Source organism: Diaphorina citri, unplaced genomic scaffold, assembly GCF_000475195.1.
Source record: "Diaphorina citri unplaced genomic scaffold, Diaci psyllid genome assembly version 1.1 scaffold304, whole genome shotgun sequence".
NCBI lineage: Eukaryota > Metazoa > Arthropoda > Insecta > Hemiptera > Psyllidae > Diaphorina > Diaphorina citri.
The window spans coordinates 20,356-40,291 of record NW_007377739.1 but is presented as its reverse complement, the minus strand read 5'-3'; the positions used below and the strand labels follow the sequence as shown (position 1 = coordinate 40,291).

At 37.9% G+C, this 19,936-nt stretch overlaps 4 protein-coding genes across 4 annotated transcripts in view; 2 read left to right on the top strand and 2 right to left on the bottom strand.

The window, feature by feature from the left end:
- Window positions 1-293: 293 nt before the first annotated feature.
- Window positions 294-17,537, top strand: LOC103507304 (pentatricopeptide repeat-containing protein 1, mitochondrial). The gene is made up of 12 exons (XM_026822209.1): window positions 294-455; window positions 1,970-2,242; window positions 2,356-2,622; window positions 2,997-3,134; window positions 3,613-3,625; window positions 4,063-4,221; window positions 4,693-4,841; window positions 6,170-6,307; window positions 7,449-7,741; window positions 8,314-8,542; window positions 14,793-14,942; window positions 16,820-17,537. Exons 2-12 carry the CDS (start codon window positions 1,985-1,987, stop codon window positions 17,006-17,008), a joined length of 1,983 nt encoding a protein of 660 aa, XP_026678010.1. The 5' UTR covers window positions 294-455; window positions 1,970-1,984; the 3' UTR covers window positions 17,009-17,537.
- LOC103507296 (cold shock domain-containing protein CG9705-like) lies at window positions 9,643-10,985 on the bottom strand. The gene is made up of 3 exons (XM_008471748.3): window positions 10,715-10,985; window positions 10,237-10,359; window positions 9,643-9,995 (listed from the first exon to the last, which is right to left on the bottom strand). Exons 1-3 carry the CDS (start codon window positions 10,858-10,860, stop codon window positions 9,842-9,844), a joined length of 423 nt encoding a protein of 140 aa, XP_008469970.1. The 5' UTR covers window positions 10,861-10,985; the 3' UTR covers window positions 9,643-9,841.
- The window catches only part of LOC103507302 (serine/threonine-protein kinase MARK2), an 18,365-nt gene continuing 9,573 nt past the window's right edge, over window positions 11,145-19,936 (top strand). The window contains exon 1 of the mRNA XM_008471759.3: window positions 11,145-11,420. The gene's annotated coding sequence lies outside the window, so the exon portion shown is untranslated. The remainder of the gene's footprint in view (window positions 11,421-19,936) is intronic.
- On the bottom strand, window positions 18,662-19,722 carry LOC103507303 (cold shock domain-containing protein CG9705-like). The gene is given in 6 exon segments (XM_008471761.3): window positions 18,662-18,721; window positions 18,723-18,763; window positions 18,766-18,805; window positions 18,807-18,843; window positions 19,096-19,218; window positions 19,441-19,722. Coding segments are annotated over 6 exon segments (447 nt in total). The 5' UTR covers window positions 19,587-19,722.

Below are 19,936 nucleotides of genomic sequence, written 5' to 3'. Positions count from 1 at the left end.
CTGCTAAAAAATTTAAAAATAATAATAACCCAAGATAAAAAATATTAAAATAAATTAATATTTATTTTATGTGTGTAATGAATTAAAATAAACATATAAAATTATTAAATTTATTTTTCAGGTTTTAAAAAGGATTTTTTTTTTCTTTTGAGATTTTTTTTTTAGCCGGACAAACGATGGTGCTGCGCTCTATAAAATAGTCCAACTTTGACATTTGGCGGTAAAATTCAAAATTTTATCAATAGAAAAAAATCGTGCTCTGAGTCCTGAAACTGCACTGCGGTAAGGTAAGGCAAAGAACTTGAATAATGAATAGGTACCTACTTTAAGTTTCAAGAAACTTTAGAATCCTATAGAAGCTTGGCGATTCTCTATCAAGTACACTCGGGCTCATTATTGAAGTCCTATTTTCTCCACATCCTTAGGATTCAAGCAATGTATACATGAACATATCGGTAAGTTTTTTGAAATATTTGTTGGACTTATTTTATCATAGGGTATATTGGGCTAATAACAGAGTGGATTGGAGAGCAAAGAGCATAGAGCTTTTTCTAGTTTTTTATTTATGTGCTTGCTATTACATTCCTCCTTAATCCTTATCTAAGGAATAAGAGAACATGTAACCTAATCCTAACCTAACACTGGTCACTGCTCATTTGTGCGTTTAACCTAACCCTAACCTAACACTGGTTACTGCTCATTTGTGCGTTTAACCTAATCCTAACCTAACACTGGTCACTGCTCATTTGTGCGTTTAACCTAACCCTAACCTAACACTGGTTACTGCTCATTTGTGCGTTTAACCTAATCCTAACCTAACACTGGTCACTGCTCATTTGTGCGTTTAACCTAACCCTAACCTAACACTGGTTACTGCTCATTTGTGCGTTTAACCTAATCCTAACCTAACACTGGTCACTGCTCATTTGTGCGTTTAACCTAACCCTAACCTAACACTGGTTACTGCTCATTTGTGCGTTTAACCTAATCCTAACCTAACACTGGTCACTGCTCATTTGTGCGTTTAACCTAACCCTAACCTAACACTGGTTACTGCTCATTTGTGCGTTTAACCTAATCCTAACCTAACACTGGTCACTGCTCATTTGTGCGTTTAACCTAACCCTAACCTAACACTGGTTACTGCTCATTTGTGCGTTTAACCTAATCCTAACCTAACACTGGTCACTGCTCATTTGTGCGTTTAACCTAACCCTAACCTAACACTGGTTACTGCTCATTTGTGCGTTTAACCTAATCCTAACCTAACACTGGTCACTGCTCATTTGTGCGTTTAACCTAACCCTAACCTAACACTGGTCACTGCTCATTCGTGTGTTTAACCTAACTCTAACCTAACACTGGTCACTGCTCATTTGTGCGTTTAACCTAACCCTAACCTAACACTGGTCACTGCTCATTTGTGAAAGTTCCTCTTTTTAATCAAGCGGCCTAGACTGTTTTTTCTTACTTGGAATTGAAGCGTTATGGTCACTGCAACATCAAATCCCTCAGATTCCTATGCAGAATCGTATTCTTAACAGCGTTAAACACAATCTTAATGTTCTCCGTGTCGACAGCCGTCGTGAAATGATGAAACAGGGGCTTCTTTTCATCTCGCTTGACAGCCTGAAAGAATAACAGATAAAGATTGATAATTTTCTACGAAACAAAAACGGCGGTGGAACACTCATCTTAAAAAAAAAGAAAAAAAAAAAATAGAATATACCCTGTATGATTTCTCAAATATCTCAATATCCTAAAATCCAATGTTTATTGTTGGACTTATTTTATCATAGGGCATATTGGGCTAATAACAGAGTGGATTGGAGAGCAAAGAGCATAGAGCTTTTTCTAGTTTTTTTATTTATGTGCTTGCTATTACATTCCTCCTTAATCCTTATCTAAGGAATAAGAGAACATGGCCTAATATTTCTTTTAAATATCAAAAATCTCTTTTGACCCACAGGTATAAAACAGTATCATGGCTCAGATCTTCAGGCTATCAAGAAGTTACTTTTGTTTGTTCAATCATCCCAAACTTACCAGCCGATGTCCTATAAACATACTAAAGTGTTCATTTCATGCATCAAGATGTGTTCAAACTCAGAAAGACTTGGGATATGTTAAAAATACAAAAGAAACAGACTTGGATGACAAAGAAGAATTTATTGAGAGACTCAGAAAAGCAGATTTGAAAGAGGAGGGAAGAACTGTCTTTGCTGCCAAGAAAAAATTCAAGGTGTGATTTTTTTCTTCTCTGAAACACACACACACACTTAATGTTTCATCATATTAATAATATTTTTTCTTTGACCCTGTGCCAAATATCCAATCAAATCTTTCTTCTTCCAGGATAAAAACACAGCAGAAGTCATAGATTTAAAAGCCCCTGATAAGCTCCCCGAACTAAGAGCAGAAAAGGACATCATTCTCAACAAAAGTGATCCGGATACATTTGGAACGCTAAGTCAAAACGTTCAGACTCTCATTGAAGTGAACAAATTACCAGAAGAGGAAGATGATGTGGTGGAGACCAACTTTGTTAACGAGAAAGAAGAAGTCCGGGAGCACAACTTGGAATATGCAAAGAAAATTGCTAAATTAATTGAACAGAATAAGGTAATATAAAATATAATAACAATAGACAATTGAAAGAAGCAAACTACACAAGATAACTAGACAGGTCATTTCCTAAACATCAAAAAACCATTAAAAAAAAAAAAAAAAAAAACTCCTCTGATGTAGTGGTCAAAACGCTTGCCTAGTAATCAAGAGGTTTCATCCCTTTATTTTATTATTATTTTTAAGTAGCCCCTCCATCCAGTACTGGTGGGCAATTGGAAGGGGGAACCTGGAAGTTTTTGCCTCATGTAAATACTGCTGAGGTAATTAGACTCTTTAGTATTATTCAAGTAGTATAATTAAGCACTTTGATTATAATACACATTTTCATATACTTTTTTATAACCCAATACTTTTCATATCACTTCCAGATTATTGAAGCTCTCAATGTGTTGGATGTAGAAATGAAGGCTGTAGGAGCTCGTCCTGCTAATTATATTTACACACTTCTCATCGGAGCTTGTGGTAGAATAGGCAACACACAGAAAGCCTTCAAACTGTATGCCCAAGTAAGTTACTTGTAATTCTGTGAAATGTATAACTATTTAACCATCATAACATGAGTCCCTGTGGGGTCCCCATCCCATGTTTGACCACAATAATCAAATCAAATCATAAATTATTTGTGGTAAAATAAAAAGCTTCTTCCCAACATTTGTTGATATCACAGCATTACTAAGTGCATCCTTTTACTATTAATTAACATCTACTATTATCATTTTATAATACCACCACTGATTGCTTATCTATCAAAGTTGTCCTCATGAGTCTGAGTGCACCCCGAACTCCAAGGGCAAAGCCAAAAAACTTCGACCCCGCCGTTAATTGAACGCGTAGTGTGATACCCACTTGGGCACGGAGGTTGCTGTTGATCACAATCCTAAATAATAGTAGTAGTAGCCTTAATGACTCCGGCATTCCCCATTCAACCTTTCGCTCCTTTTTCTTCCATTTATACCTTCCTCATTTTCCCCCTCTCACTTCCAGATGAGAAAGCGAGGCCTCTTTCCATTTTTTTATACCTACCAAATGTTCTCCTATCCAGATACCACCATATTTTTGAAGATTCCAACTATGTACATAATTTTAAATATTTAAATTGCTACCCATGAAATATATAAAACCTTGTTTGGAATGCAGGAGTAAAGGGACTTTTCAGTCTCATCCTGGCAGGATAAACAAGGTATATTCTTACCCTCCTGGATATTCTGTCCCAGTTGTCAAAGAAATATTGAATGGAATCTCCAAGCTGATATTCACTTCTCCTTTCAAATGCCTGGCGTATTGCAACATCATCCCACAGCGATTTCAATTCGTCCACGTAAGTGCTGAACAGTCTTGAGTCTATACAAGTGTTATTGTCAAATTGGAATATTTTCTCCGCATGAATAGCGTTCATGTCGTTCTGCCATGGGATACCAAACTTGTTGTAGCGAGGCCTGAAAGTAACGCAAGCTACATACACGGGTCTGATCAACGCGTGTGCCACATGCCGGGACTCGAAGCAAGGACTGATCCGGCTCAATCAGCTACGAAACAAGATGCGAGAGCAGCAGTATGAAATGAACGAGGCCAACTATAATGCTCTCATTAAAAGTGAGTCCGCGAGCCTCTTTACTCTGTATTTATTTATTTTGGAAACATTTTACAGTACAATAAGAACAAACAAACACAGCAGTGAAACACTCATTTATCTCACGGATTTAATCTCACGTACCCCCGCCACCAGCATAAATGAGTATCGGTTACACATAGATACCTAGATTGATGTGTACCATTACTACTGAGTTCTAAACACACTCAGTACCTTTTGAAAAAAAAATCAGTACTTCAGTACCTTGAGGTCAAAATTCAGTAGGACTTTTTTGGACTGTACTGCATTGATTTGTCTCCACGCCCCCTACTTTTTTGGACTGTACTGCATTGAAAACCCATTAAAATTCAAAACTTGCCTTTGCCCGCCATTACACAATTTTTTCTCGCGTACCCCCGGTAGGTCTCTTACGTACCCCCGCCCCGGTTGGGAACCGCTGTACTAAGCTGATAATAATTTATTTACATTTTCAGCGTTCGGTCGTCACGGCAAGCTTTCAGCGGCGTTCACCATAGTGGATGAAATGTTGGAGAAGAGAATCAAACCCTCCCTAACCACGTTCAACTTTCTGCTGCAAGCTTGTATCAGTGACTCGGAGGCTGGCTTTAGACATGCTCTACTGGTAATACTCTCCCTGTTACAAAAGTTTACCTTAACAAAAGATTAAACGAAAAAGATACATTAACGTTTTTAATAAGAGGTTTAATAGGGGAAACTGTAACTGCTAAGGTCTTATCGTCCTGAAAGCGAAGGGAGAAGAAACACAGGATAGGAGAAAGCCAGCCGTTCCAAGAACGAACCTTATCTGTTTAGGAAAAAATTCGCCCCGGCCGAGAATTGAATCCGCGACCTAGCGCTTACAAGGCAGACGCGCTACCTTCCAAGCTGACTATTTATTACTGTAACGGTAGCCATGGGGAGAAGGGCACAGGACTGTAAAGGGATGCCCGATTTGGCGAATTTTCTTTGAGCAAAGGGTCTTGATTTAGGTTGAACTGGACTTGTAAAAATAGATAGATATAGGCGGGTCTCAGATTAGAACTAACGATGGTTCGGCGTGCTCCGTAGGTTTCCGTAAGTAAAGTTGTAGCGGGCAATGGGAGGGAGGTATAGGGTAGAGAAAAAGGATGTATACGCAACAATTACTATATTTTTTACATCTACATCTAGAGCAACCTCCGTGGCCGAGTGGGTATCACACAAAGCTAAATTTTTGAACCTTTTACACAATCCCTTATTTCATGGAGAGTATTTTGAGATAGAAAAATTTTGACCAAAAATCAGCTGCCATATAGGTGGCATAGGTGGCTTGGGACTTCCACAAATGTAATAGGAATTTGTGTGATGTTCACACCAGATTTTTTTTTTCCACCAAAAGCCTTTTGAGCCAGCCTAGTTAGCTTCCAAGGTAGCAAGCCTGCCTTGTAAATGCTAGGATATATGGGTTCAATTCATGCCTGGGGTGACCTTTATCCTAAACAGATAGGGTTCATTCTTGGAACAGATGGCTTTCTCTTATCCTGTCCTCCTTTCTTTTCTTTTTGAACATGATGGAGAGGCTTTGTTCACAGTCGACCCATTTCTGGAACGACTTGAGATTTGATGATGAATGGGCAAGTTTTAATACCCAGCGATTGTAAACGATTGGAAGCGGTTGGTCCAGTTGTGTCGTATTTTTACTTATTGTTTACATACGTCATTCATTTCACCGTATGCGTTCTTTTACTCATTCGGGTGCACTCAGCCTCGTGAGGACAATTGAGTAGCTACTTTAATCGAGTAGCGACCAGTGGCGGCATTACAAGTCGAAGAGACGAGCGTTAATAAATATGTGATACCCACAAAGTTGTGAGAAAGCTCTCTGCTTTACCACAAAGATTCATGATTTTCGATTTTTTTTTTTAATTATTTTTTTACATCTAATTTTTTCTTCAACCCCTTTTTTTCTAGACTTGGCATAAGATGAGATCGAGACGGGTACCTCCGGATATATTCTCGTACAACTTACTACTGCGTACAGCTCGCGAGTGTAACTTGGGCGAAGAAGATGCAACGCGACTTGTTATTGACGCTCTGATATCCCCTGAGGTAACTATAGGTTTTACTTTATTATTATTTTATTTTAATTTATTTTTTTATTTTATTTATTTTATTATTATTTTTTTCCATCGAATGATCGAATCCAATGAATTCGGATTTGATTAAGTATCTGGATTCAATGGATTTGAAAATCCCATTCACGGGACTCGGGTTTTCCAAACCTCCGTGCCCGAGTGGGTATAACACGAGGCTTGCATGCCGGAGGTCCCAGATTCGGTTCCCGACGGGGTTGAAGTTTTTCGGCTCTGTGCTTGGAGTTCGGGGTGCACTCAGCCTCGTGGGGACAGTTGAGCAGCAAGTAGCGACTAGTGGCGGCATTACTAGTGTAGAATAATTGATGACAAGAGTAGATGAAAATTAATAGTAAAGGTAAAGGAGGCACTTAGTAATGCTGTGATACCCACATTACTCATTCTATCTTCCAGTCGCTTACAACCGCTTAGACGACCTGATCAAGCTTCAAATTTCGCGTTTGATGCGGTTTGTTTACAGTGGTAATGCCTTATTATCCCGACTCGGAGTTTCATCTACTTTGTCGGCTTTTCAAGGCAAACTGTCTACGAAGTAGATGAAACTCCGAGTCGGGATAATAAGACTTTTAAGTGTCAATTGCTTTGTTTATCCATTGTTTAACATAACATAAGTAAATAGTATTTACAAAGGATGTCTAAATTAAATAAATTCATTAACGGGAAACTCTTTTTCATTTCCAGGACAAGGGCCAGACACCCAGTGGCAATCTACCGGGGGTGGTACACGCTCCCTGGTTCCGAGGTGAAGTATTCCGCTTTCTACGCTACTACAAGAAGTGGCTGGAGCAGATTAGCATAGAACAGGAGACACCCTACGAAGATCAGTTCCGAGATGGCCAGAAGAAAGCTGCGGGTCAGAGGAACTCCTGAATTCCTGGGAAGGTCCACATAATAATAATAAACTTAGCTATATTTTCCTTTCGGTTTGGATATGGATATGGTTGGATTTTTTACTCTTTGGATTGGATTTTTGGGCGTAATAGCGCGACCACATTGGCTACCACTTGACACTTATGTACTTTCAAAAAAGAAGAAAAAAAAAATCATTACAATTTATTTTTATGTACCTACATACATAATTATGTGTTAATTTTCAGAACCAACCAATCCTTGAGTTGGAACAAAAAATGAAAGCATCTCATCTCCTCAACAAACCCTCGTCATCCGATAGTATCTCCTCCAGCTCAAAGTACAATAGTATGTCCCTGGTTCCGTGCGATTCGATACCGGAAGACAACGTCCTATCGTTTGAGGAAGCTATATCTGAATTGTTGCCAGAGGGTGTGCCCCGTGATGGCCATATTGTGGAAAATAGACCCAACCTCTTGTCGAGAGAACCTCATCTGGGCAGTGTCATTTCCGTGGCCGATGTGAAAAAGCCGGAAGATAGGTAAGTTTTTTTTTTTATTTTTTTTTACTGTGACCCTTGGTAACGGGAATCAAGAATTGGACCTAAAGGACCAATTCCTGATTAATCCGGCCCGAAGGACCAAAATTTTTTTCTTCTTCATCATCTTTTTATAGGGCGTTTGATATAGGGAACTGGCTAAGGTCTAAGGTCTTATCGTACCGAAAGCGGAGAGAGACGGAGGACTGGATAGGAGAAAAGCAGGCGTTATAAGAACGAGAGTAAAATGAGAACGAGAACAAATCTATTTAAAAGCATTCCAAGGGGCAATAATAAGATGAGACACAAAGCAGTTTTTTTTATATATATATAAATTAAAGGAATTTTAATAGTGTTAAGTCAAGTGACAAGCATAAAGCATAAATGCTTGTCACAAATGTCGTTCCCTGCACTACGGTAAATTTTATGTCTTGACTTGGACTCGAACCGCCACCCTCCAGATTCAAAGTCCACCGTGCTTACCACTACACCACTGAGGTTGTTGATGTTTTTTTACTTTTTATTTTTTTAAAAAAATAAATATAATAAATTCCCCCTTTTTATTTCTACCCCAGATTACTTCTCCTGGGCGGCTTAACAGGCGTCCTGGCGGAAATGTCGGAAGACATGGTGTCTCCCACTATCAAAACGTTCACCCTCCTCCTGGACTGCATACCGTCCACTATAGAAGCCGAGAGACAACTGCTAGTCCACATGAAGGAGAATAAGGTTGCGCCAGACACGGAGTTTTGCAATATGCTCATCAAGAAACGGAGCTTCCGTGGAGATAATGCTAGGGCGAAGGTGAGTTTTTCCCGCACCATGAAAAATATGGATGAGCCAGGAAATACCTGGGTACTTGTCTGTTCGGACAAAGTCGGTGTTTGGTCATGTTTGTTCAAATACAAGAGTCTGATATGGTTCTAATGTCTGATATGGTTCTTGACAAACACTTTTGTAATTACTAAATAAGAAGAAAGTAGGCCTTGAATTGCTTAAAATAAACAACTTTATTGATGGAAAAGAGTCAACATGCTTTAGCATCTCCTGATGCATAGAGTTGTTTATTTTAGTCAAGTGAAGATTCTATTCTATAAAAACTAAAGTCCATGTATATCCTTGTGTATTGAGAAATATTCCTAGAAAATAGAAGTAACATGACAGTAATGTTTGATTTTATAAGTCTGGTTAATTAATATACATTTAATTTGGAGAGAACAGATAGTAAAAACGTTCAAACATAAACTATTATTAATTTACTGTCTAAGTGTCTATAGATTCTGACAGATATGTTTACTTTTGATCTTGTAATTGAGAACCCTGGATAATCAGGAGAAATTTGCCTGTCTCTAGACAGGTTTAACTGTATAAGGATTAGCCCCACTCTCTCTCTCTTTTTTGCAAGGGCTATTGTTCCAAACTTTTGTTATTAAACTCATAAAATAAACGAGGCTTTGTTTAGACTGCTGGGGTAAAGGGACTTTTTAGTCCCATTCGAGCAGGATAAACAAGGTATATGAGTATTCTATTCTATTCTGTTCTCAGGTTCAGCAACCGGTTCAACCCGGGTCAGAAGTTGGAAACCTCGTGCGGGTCTCTCGCGTACTCGGCGCCGGAAATCCTACTGGGTGATTCATACGACGCGCCCGCGGTGGACGTGTGGTCGCTCGGAGTCATTGACAGATATGTTTACTTTTGATTGATTACCTACTATCTACTGATATTTGAAAGAGCACAAGTTTGGTGTGTAAACATAGATACCATAATGCCAAAATCTTTAAAAAGTGCCTATGTAATTTGTTTGTACTCCAAAAATACAGTCGGAAAAAGTGTCTTTTTAGGTAGAACAGTTAGACTTTTGATCGATTACCTACTATCTACTGATATTTGAAAGAGCACAAGTTTGGTGTGTAAACATAGATAATATGACCAAATTACCATAATGCCAAAATCTTTAAAAAGTGCCTATGTAATTTGTTTGTACTCCAAAAATACAGTCGGAAAAAATGTCTTTTTAGGTAGAACAGTTAAGTGTATAAAAAATGTCTTTTATTCACATTTTGAGAGTCAGATTTTGTTCAGAGTGACGTTTTACTCCGACAACTATGGACTAGGCGAGTCCCATTGTAAATGAACTTCCGGTGTCAAGTGAACGATTTCCACGTGAACGGCTTGATTCTTTTCAAACTTGGGTGGTATGGGACACAGCCGATATTTGACCTCATCACCAGGTAGTGGTACATAACAACCTTCAATGCTGTGGAGAGAGAAACAGGGACTTTAATTAGGATGCAATTTATTTAATATTTATCAACATTTTAACTTGTTCCCAGTCTACAGAGCTAATATTACAGCTGTTACAAGTTTTGGATCCTTGGAGAGCTTTGTTAATTTGAGATATTAATTTTGGCATAATGACATAACTGAGTTAGGATAGGTACCTTTTTTTTTTTTTTTTTTTTGTGAACTGTTCTCTCAATTTAAAACCAAAGACTCACTCAGAAATGTGAACAAATACAGCTGGCTCTCCCGAGTCAGGTGTGATGAATCCATGTCCCTTTGATCGGCAGAACTCTTTGATTTTACCAGTCTCAACAGGATTTTGAAGTGCTCGGTTGGATCTGAAAAGAAATAGAACCTAATGAAATTAAAGTGTACAGAAATACTGCTGTGGTATCAAAGTCCACTTCAAGTTACCAACATGAGGAAATTAGGTTGCTCTTTGCTCCCTTTGGACCTTTGAACAGTGGCTTTAAAATCCCTCCAAAACACTGAAATATGGGCTTTCTACAGAAATACTGCTGTGGTATCAAAGTCCACTTCAAGTTACCAACATGAGGAAATTAGGTTGCTCTTTGCTCCCTTTGGACCTTTGAGCAGTGGCTTTAAAATCCCTCCAAAACACTGAAATATGGGCTTTTATTGGAGAAAAAGACTAGAGGGCTTGTCTGATCATGATAGATAGTTCAAACTTACATAGATTCAGTCCTAGTTCTTCTTGTGATGATTGGACTCGGTAAACTCAAGGTGTTGTTTGAATGCAAATGTGGTTCTTGTGGCGACAACATTGGGGAACTGAGTGCGGGCTTCTTATTTTCAAATGGCAGAGGTGAGCCGGACATTTTTATATGGTACAAGTTTCAAATCAAATGAAATACACGGGAAAACCAAGAATAAAATCACAACTAGATGTTTTTTGATAAGAAAACTCCAAACTTCAAAAAGTGTTGTTTTTTTTTTTTTAATTTTGATTATTTTGATAAAAGATAAAAAGGATATTTCCAACCATTTCCCGATTTTGAAAATTTGGACCGATTGCAATACTTTCATTACTAGTATAGCTCCGCTATACTGTAGTAATAGAAAGTAAATAAAAATCTCCTAAGTGTTATTCGATGTGAGTTTAAACGCAACAGTGTTTTTTGTTTATTTTTTTCCGTCGGCCATTTTCGCGTTTGTAAACTTGTGAAAAAAAAAAAAAAAAAATCCTGCAAGATTTCGACTTCACGGAAAAAAGTAGGCGAGGCGTAAATTTTTTCTAGTTTCGTTTTTTAATTTCCGTCGAGGGATGTTAATTTGTTTTAAAATAGATTAACGCTGATTTAAATTACAAATGAGCGAAGCAATGGAACACCATTCGGAACTGCGTTCATCTTCTACCTGAGCCCTTGCCATTTTCCAAGTAAGAATACGAAATTTTTGTTATCATTTCTACCCATTATCAGTGTTTGATAAAAGAAACCTTATTATTTACATTTCACTATTTTTAGCACACTGCGATTCCATCTGCACCAAACCTGAGCTCCGGAGTGAGGAGGGTTCACTCTAGAAAATGGAATTTGGTTTCAAAAACTAATCAATTAGGAGACTATTCTAAGCACTGATAAGAACAAGGAAGACATTCCACGAATATTTCATTGCCTGTTATTTTTAGAATACAGTTATTGCTCTCTGACTGCTTTATTATCCCATTAAATATCTTCTGTTTCTCACCTTTAACAACTAGAAAACTGGGATATAAAACACTTCAGATCCCTGTTTCACATAGGTTCTCTATTGTCAGCTTTGACTGTTGGTCAAATTATAAGTAGTAGCCTACTGCTGGAGTAAAGGGACTTTTCAGTCCTATGCGAGCAGTATAAATAAGCACTATTATTATTATTATTATTATTTTCAGGTGTTCGTTGAGTAGGTACATCTTTTGTATGTATGTACGGGTATGTAGGTGGGTGAATTCGTATGAAAGAACCTAGTTTGAATTAAAGATTTTACACGCCAGCCCAGTTAGCCTGGTTGGTAGCGCGTCTGCCTTGTAAGCGCTAGGCCGCGGGTTCGATTCCTGCCCGGGACGGATTTTATCCTGAACGGATAGTGTTCGTTCTCGGAACGGCTGGTTTTCTATTTGAAAGGCCCTCCCAGGGGCTCCCTCGCAAATATCAGGCATCTCCCAAAATTCTTTCGGAGATACTTGATACTCGGTGCAAAAATTTCAACTTTCTAGTTTGAACAGTACATTACATTGAAATGGTGGTCTTTTCGGACGAAATTCCTATACTGGACGTATGTAGGACTATTGCACCCATTAAGGTTGAACAGTAAAAAAAGCTACAAGCCTGTTTCGGACGAAATTCCTATACTGGACGTATGTAGGACTATTGCACCCATTAAGGTTGAACAGTAAAAAAAGCTACAAGCCTGGCCTGGGACTTTATGACTCTTATATTTAGTTAATAGATCGTAAAAAAAAACTTCGTTTCAAGTTCTAAAAAAATGTCAAGTGACTTTTTACTTTCCTTTTATTTTTTTAACTACTGGGATTCCTTTTTATCTTTTTAGATTGAACAAGGAAATGCTCAGCGCACTGGCAAACAAAGCCAACTACAGATGTGATGTGCACTTCATGGAAGCAGTTCTCGAGATGTTCATAGATCATGAGATACAGCCTAACAAGAGAGTGATAGACCGACTGGAGGAGTTTAAGAGGAAGTGTCTGAAAATCGTTGCTGAAAAGGTACGAATCCTATATTGAATAAAGGAAATTTTATTGATAATATGTAATGGGCAAGTTTTTAGTATATTTAGTTAATAGATCGTAAAAAAAAACTTCGTTTCAAGTTCTAAAAAAATGTCAAGTGACTTTTTACTTTCCTTTTATTTTTTTATTTTTTAAACTACTGGGATTCCTTTTTATCTTTTTAGATTGAACAAGGAAATGCTCAGCGCACTGGCAAACAAAGCCAACTACAGATGTGATGTGCACTTCATGGAAGCAGTTCTCGAGATGTTCATAGATCATGAGATACAGCCTAACAAGAGAGTGATAGACCGACTGGAGGAGTTTAAGAGGAAGTGCCTGAAAATCGTTGCTGAAAAGGTACGAGTCCTATATTGAATAAATGAACATTTTATTGATAATATGGGCAAGTTTTTAGACCCAACAACTGTAACGAACGAAGAAAAGTTCAAAGATAGAACATGATCGTTGTCTTGCTATGATTTCATATCATGACGAGTCTCTGAAGTATCGTAGTGTGCCTACTGTAATTCTCAACATCATTTAGGCTTGAAAAGTTTACCAAACTCTGATTTTCAAGACCACAACCTTGGCACTGACAGTAGAATCTCACAAGGTTGTCTTGCTATGATTTCATATCATGACGAGTCTCTGAAGTATCGTAGTGTGCCTACTGTAATTCTCAACATCATTTAGGCTTGAAATTACTGTTTCATCAACAATAGGTATGTTGATCAGTCATGCTTGACAATCCTAGTCTATGTACTGCCTACTAAATAGACCACAACTTAGTGATATCTAGGAAAATATATCAATAACGGTTTGTCGTAAAGCAATGAAATGAAATATGATAACCTGGCATGGTCCAAGGATGTGACTGTAAAAAAAATCCAATTTTTTGTTTACTCTAAATGATTCCTTATTATATGGGGAGTATTTTAAGATCGATAATTTTCCACCAAAAATCGGCCGCTGCAGGCAGTTCGGCTCGGGACTTAGAAAATTAAAAAAAAGCTAAATTTTTGAACCTTTTACACAATCCCTTATTTCATGGAGAGTATTTTGAGATAGAAAAATTTTGATTAAAATCAGCTGCCATATAGGTGGCATAGGTGGCTTGGGACTTCCACAAATGTAATAGGAAGTTGTGTGATGTTCACACCAGATTTTTTTTTTTTTTTCACCAAAAGCCTTTTGAGCCAGCCTAGTTAGCTTCCAAGGTAGGAAGCCTGCCTTGTAAATGCTAGGATATATGGAATCTAATTTCCGAGTAAGGTATACCTACATACTTTTTTAATACTGTGATTAACATGAAAAAATCTATTAATAAATTAAAATTTGTATAAACCAATATCCACTTATGAATTATAATTAATTTATTATTTTAAATATACCTCTTAAAAAGATACTTTAATAAATGAAAATCAAAACCTTAGATAGGTACCAATCTAACCCAGTATAAATAAGAGACCTATCTACTAGAAATTGGTGTAAAATGCAATACCTATTGTCTCTTTCCCAATGAATCTTAGACCTTAGAATAACACACGAAAAAGATTTGATCTTCTTATACCTACCTAGTCTACTTATTCTATTCTATCTCTTTCCCAATGAATCTTAGACCTTAGAATAACACACGAAAAAGATTTGATCTTCTTATACCTACCTAGTCTACTTATTCTATTCTGCGAACCCAGCACCTTCAGGACGAGAGTCAGTACTCTTGACCTCTCGGCCACAGGGACAGGCTATGAAACTCACCCTGTACATATCTCTCAGGAACGGAAAGTTTCGGTCAGAAAATTTCCGCCCAGGCTGATATTCGAACCCAGCACCTTCAGGACGAGAGTCAGTACTCTTGACCTCTCGGCCACAGGGACAGGCTATGAAACTCACCCTGTACATATCTCTTTGTTCGTAGGATGTGCTGGATAAGCCAGCCGTTCCGAGAACGAACATTATCCCATCAGGATAATATCCGCCCCGGGCGGGAATCGAACCCGCGGCCTAGCGCTTACAAACATATCTCTTTGTTCGTAGGATGTGCTGAACATGTTTCAAGAGAACTGTCTACAGCCGGACCTCATCACCTATGGATGTTTAGCGTTGACCTGTGAAACGAATGATGAAGCTAAAGAATTCGTTCAGACTCTCAACGAGAATGGATACAGGTTAGTTTCTGATGGTTTTGTGTTGTTTCCCTTTGAAATATTCTGAATAGATGATAAACAAGGTGATTTTCCTGCCTCGGTGGTGTAGTGGTCAAGGCGTTCGCCTGGTAAACAGGAGGGCGTGGGTTCAATCCCAGCCGAGGTATGGAATTTTATCCTCAATATAATTTGAGAATTTGACCACAATAATAGTAGTAGCCTACTGCTGGAGTAAAGGGACTTATCAGTCCTATGCGAGCAGTAAAAATAAGCACTATTATTATCATATAGGTAGGTACCTACGTAGGTAGTGTTTACATAAAGCGGAACTTTGAGCAGGGATGTTTGGTATGTGGAGATCATACTATTCATATTATTCTTCTCGATCGAAATAAATGTGCCAGCCTACTTAGCTTAGTTGGTAGTGCGTCTGCCTTGTAAGCGCTAGGCCGCGGGTTCGATTCCCGCCCAGGGCGGATTTTATCCTGATGGGATAATGTTCGTTCTCGGAAACGGCTGGCTTTCTCCTATCCTGTCTTCCTTCTCTCTTCGAATTCGGGACGATAAGACCATAGCAGTTACAGTTCACTCTGTCAAACCCCTTAAAAAAAATGTACATGTACGAAAAAGTAACTACTTGAATAAGTGCATGATAAAAAAAAATGGAATGAAAATATCTAAATTTGAAAATAGGTATAAGTACCTAAGCTGATATTGAAAAATAGTGATAACAAAATGCGTAGATAGGTACCTATTCGATCTATTTGAGCCCCTAACCCAAATCCCTATGGTAATAAGCCCACAGCGCGTCGTACGATATTGGTAGATGACGTCATCACAGGAGTACAGTGTTGTCGCTAGGTATGATATCGGCGGGCTTGAGACTCTCATGTTCCGAGAGCTGTATCTCACGATCTAGTGAACGCATTTTCTTCGTTATAGTCTCAATATTTTTTTTAATTTTCATAGTTTTTTCTGAGATAATAAAAAAAAATCATGAGAATCACCAATTTCGTTCAGGACAGTCACACTACTTTCACGTCACGTGAATCATGAACGAGATTACCTACAATATTATGTGGGAAAACTTTGAACTACATCTTTTCGACTCCCCATGACTTCTACTGACGTGATGTGACTCCTTATAAGTTTGTAAATAAGGACTCCTTAGTTCGTCGCCTGACTTTGCTGATATCGGTACAAACTTTTACCTTCACCTCCTTACCTCACTTGACATCTTGAATCTTTATCTTTTCCACCGGACACTCTGAGATACCTCTTCCTCTTCTTCTCCACCACATCCTTGTCCTCCTCTTCCTCTTTCATCTCCTTCCCTTCCATTTTCACCTCCCTTTCTTCCTTCTCCAGCGCCTTAGGTTTCTTCTCCACTCTCTCATCATTCACCTTCGTCTTCTCCTCTGTTCCTCCACCATCGCCTCCGAGAGGCTTTGTTCACAGTCGACCCATTTCTGGAACGACTTGAGATTTGATGATGAATGGGCAAGTTTTAATACCCAGCGATTGTAAACGATTGGAAGCGGTTGGTCCAGTTGTGTCGTATTTTTACTTATTGTTTACATACGTCATTCATTTCACCGTATGCGTTCTTTTACTCATTCTATCTTCCAGTCGCTTACAACCGCTTAGACGACCTGATCAAGCTTCAAATTTCGCGTTTGATGCGGTTTGTTTACAGTGGTAATGCCTTATTATCCCGACTCGGAGTTTCATCTACTTTGTCGGCTTTTCAAGGCAAACTGTCTACGAAGTAGATGAAACTCCGAGTCGGGATAATAAGACTTTTAAGTGTCAATTGCTTTGTTTATCCATTGTTTAACATAACATAAGTAGATAGTATTTACAAAGGATATCTAAATTAAATAAATTCATTAATGGGGAACTCTTTTTCATTTCCAGGACAAGGGCCAGACACCCAGTGGCAATCTACCGGGGGTGGTACACGCTCCCTGGTTCCGAGGTGAAGTATTCCGCTTTCTACGCTACTACAAGAAGTGGCTGGAGCAGATTAGCATAGAACAGGAGACACCCTACGAAGATCAGTTCCGAGATGGCCAGAAGAAAGCTGCGGGTCAGAGGAACTCCTGAATTCCTGGGAAGGTCCACATAATAATAGAGCTCTAAGGGTTAGGTAGAGAACGCCTCCGGTGTTAACCTCGCCTAGTGGTTACCTTCCACTCAAGAGTCTATTATTATAAGGTCGATAGGAAATATTGAGATTTTATAATCCAGGACTGACGGTAAAAAACGGTTTAGGACTTTAGAACCTCCGTGGCTTAGTAGGTATTACAGTAATCTTGCACGCCGGAAATCCGGGTTCTATTTCCGGCGGGGTCGAAGTTTTTTCGGCTCTGTGTGTGAATTCCGGGGTGCACTCGGCCTTGTGAGGACAATCGAGTAGCTACTTTAATCGAGTAGCGATTAGTGGCGGCATTACCAAAGAAAAAGAAAGTAAAAATTGATGATGAATGAGACCCAATAGTAAAGGAGGTACTTAGTAATTAATACTGTGATACCCACAAAAGTTGTGAAGAAGCTCTCTCCTTTACCACAAAAAATTCATGATTGGATTGATTGAAATAATAATTACACCCATATAATTTCAGTTCGTAAACAACATGACTTTGTATTAATTTAAAATTGTATACTTAAACATGATTTGCAGGTCTAACAGTTGCCTTAAAGCGAAATATTAATGCCTAAACGTACAAAAACAAATTCCTTTACCACAAAAAATTCATGATTGGATTGATTGAAATAATAATTACACCCATATAATTTCAGTTCGTAAACAACATGACTTTGTAATTAATTTAAAATTGTATACTTAAAAATGATTTGCAGGTCTAACAGTTGCCTTAAAGCGAAATATTAATGCCTAAACGTACAAAAACAAAGGCACACATAACATACTGCCAACATTTCCTCGCAGAATTGAAATACCATTAGAAATAAAGAAAGCAAAAAAGGGATCAACTTTCCTATACATATCTGTTATAGAACTGATCATCATCAAGATTTTCTATGATATTTCCAGGATCTCTCAAATATCTTTTTGGTCTGCGGATCCCTTCAGACTCCTCTCTATGCTCATGATAATTCAAGCAAAAATTGATCAAAATCATCCAAGGTGTAGATCAGTTATAATGTAAAAACAGTTGGATTAGAATTAAAAAAAAAAGAAAAAAAAATCATCACCTCAAACAATCTACTTTTCTCACTTTGTTTTATTTTTGTAAATTTGTACCTATCTAGGATTCCAAGCTGAGTTTTAAGGTAGCTCATTCCCTGTCTTAAGTTTAACTTCAAAATATTGTTATTCAAGTTAAACTTAAGTTAATTTTTTTTTTCATACATACCATTTTGAACTAAAGTTTAACTTAAGCAAGATTTTTCATCTTAAGTTAAGCTTATAAGTTTTCATACATACGGGGGTAACAGATAGTATAAACGTTCAAACATAAACTATTATTAATTGACTGTCTAAGTGTTATAGATTCTGACAGATATGTTAACTTTTGATCGATTACCTACTATCTACTGATATTGAAAGAGCACCAAGTTTGGTGTGTAAACATAGATAATATGGACCAAATTACCATAATGCCAAAATCTTTTAAAAAAGTGCTATGTAATTGTTTTACTCCAAAAATACAGTCGGGAAAAAATGTCTTTTTTAGGTAGAAATAGTTAAGTGTATAAAAAAATTCTTTTATTCACATTTTGAGAGTCAGATTTTGTTCAGAGTGACGTTTTTACTACGACAAAGTATGGACTAGGCGAGTCCCATTGTAAATGAACCTTCCGGTGTCAAGTGAACGATTTCTACGTGAACCGCTTGATTCTTTCAAACTTGGGTGGTATGGGACACAGCCGATATTTGACCCTCATCACCAGGTAGTGGTACATAAAAACCTTCAATGCTGTGGAGAGAGAAACAGGGACTTTAATTAGGGATGCAATTTTATTGAATATTTATCAACATTTTAACTTGTTCCCAGTTCTACAGAGCTAATATTACAGCTGTTACAAGTTTTGGATCCTTGGAGAGCTTTGTTAATTTGAGATATTAATTTTGGCATAATGACATAACTGAGTTAGTGATAGGTATAGGTACTTGTTTTTTTTTTTTTTTTTTTGTGAACTGTTCTCTCAATTTAAAACCAAAGACTCACTCAGAAATGTGAACAAATACAGCTGGCTCTCCCGAGTCAGGTGTGATGAATCCATGTCCCTTTGATCGGCAGAACTCTTTGATTTTACCAGTCTCAACAGGATTTTGAAGTGCTCGGTTGGATCTGAAAAGAAATAGAACCTAATGAAATTAAAGTGTACAGAAATACTGCTGTGGTATCAAAGTCCACTTCAAGTTACCAACATGAGGAAATTAGGTTGCTCTTTGCTCCCTTTGGACCTTTGAGCAGTGGCTTTAAAATCCCTCCAAAACACTGAAATATGGGCTTTTATTGGAGAAAAAGACTAGAGGGCTTGTCTGATCATGATAGATAGTTCAAACTTACATAGATTCAGTCCTAGTTCTTCTTGTGATGATTGGACTCGGTAAACTCAAGGTGTTGTTTGAATGCAAATGTGGTTCTTGTGGCGACAACATTGGGGAACTGAGTGCGGGCTTCTTATTTTCAAATGGCAGAGGTGAGCCGGACATTTTTATATGGTACAAGTTTCAAATCAAATGAAATCCACGGGAAAACCAAGAATAAAATCACAACTAGATGTTTTTTGATAAGAAAACTCCAAAATTCAAAAAGTGTTTTTTTTTTTAATTTTGATAAAAGATAAAAACATGCAGTGCAGTGTTGCCAAAACGCCAAGTAGAAAAAGTCCCACATATAAAAAAAAATCCGCGGAGCGGATGAAAAAAGCGGCACTTAGGCTTTAGAACGTCCTAAAAAAAAAAAAAAAAGTGTTCCAAATGTTTGCGCTTTTACCGGCTGCCTTTTTTCATTGTTTTTTTTCGTGACAACGCAGATTTGAGTGTAGCTTATTGTGTGCTCC

Excerpts from the sequence above, each read along its gene's own strand:
- LOC103507304 (XM_026822209.1), top strand. The coding sequence starts at position 1,985 with ATGGCTCAGATCTTCAGGCTATCAAGAAGTTACTTTTGTTTGTTCAAT. Across the intron at positions 4,222-4,692 it reads CTATAATGCTCTCATTAAAA|CGTTCGGTCGTCACGGCAAG; the intron begins GTGAGTCCGCGA and ends TTACATTTTCAG. Across the intron at positions 14,943-16,819 it reads GGTTAGTTTCTGATGGTTTT|GACAAGGGCCAGACACCCAG; the intron begins GTGTTGTTTCCC and ends TTTCATTTCCAG.
- LOC103507296 (XM_008471748.3), bottom strand. The coding sequence starts at position 10,860 with ATGTCCGGCTCACCTCTGCCATTTGAAAATAAGAAGCCCGCACTCAGT. Across the intron at positions 10,360-10,714 it reads AGAACTAGGACTGAATCTAT|ATCCAACCGAGCACTTCAAA; the intron begins GTAAGTTTGAAC and ends ATTTCTTTTCAG. Across the intron at positions 9,996-10,236 it reads GTATTTGTTCACATTTCTGA|CATTGAAGGTTGTTATGTAC; the intron begins GTGAGTCTTTGG and ends CTCTCTCCACAG.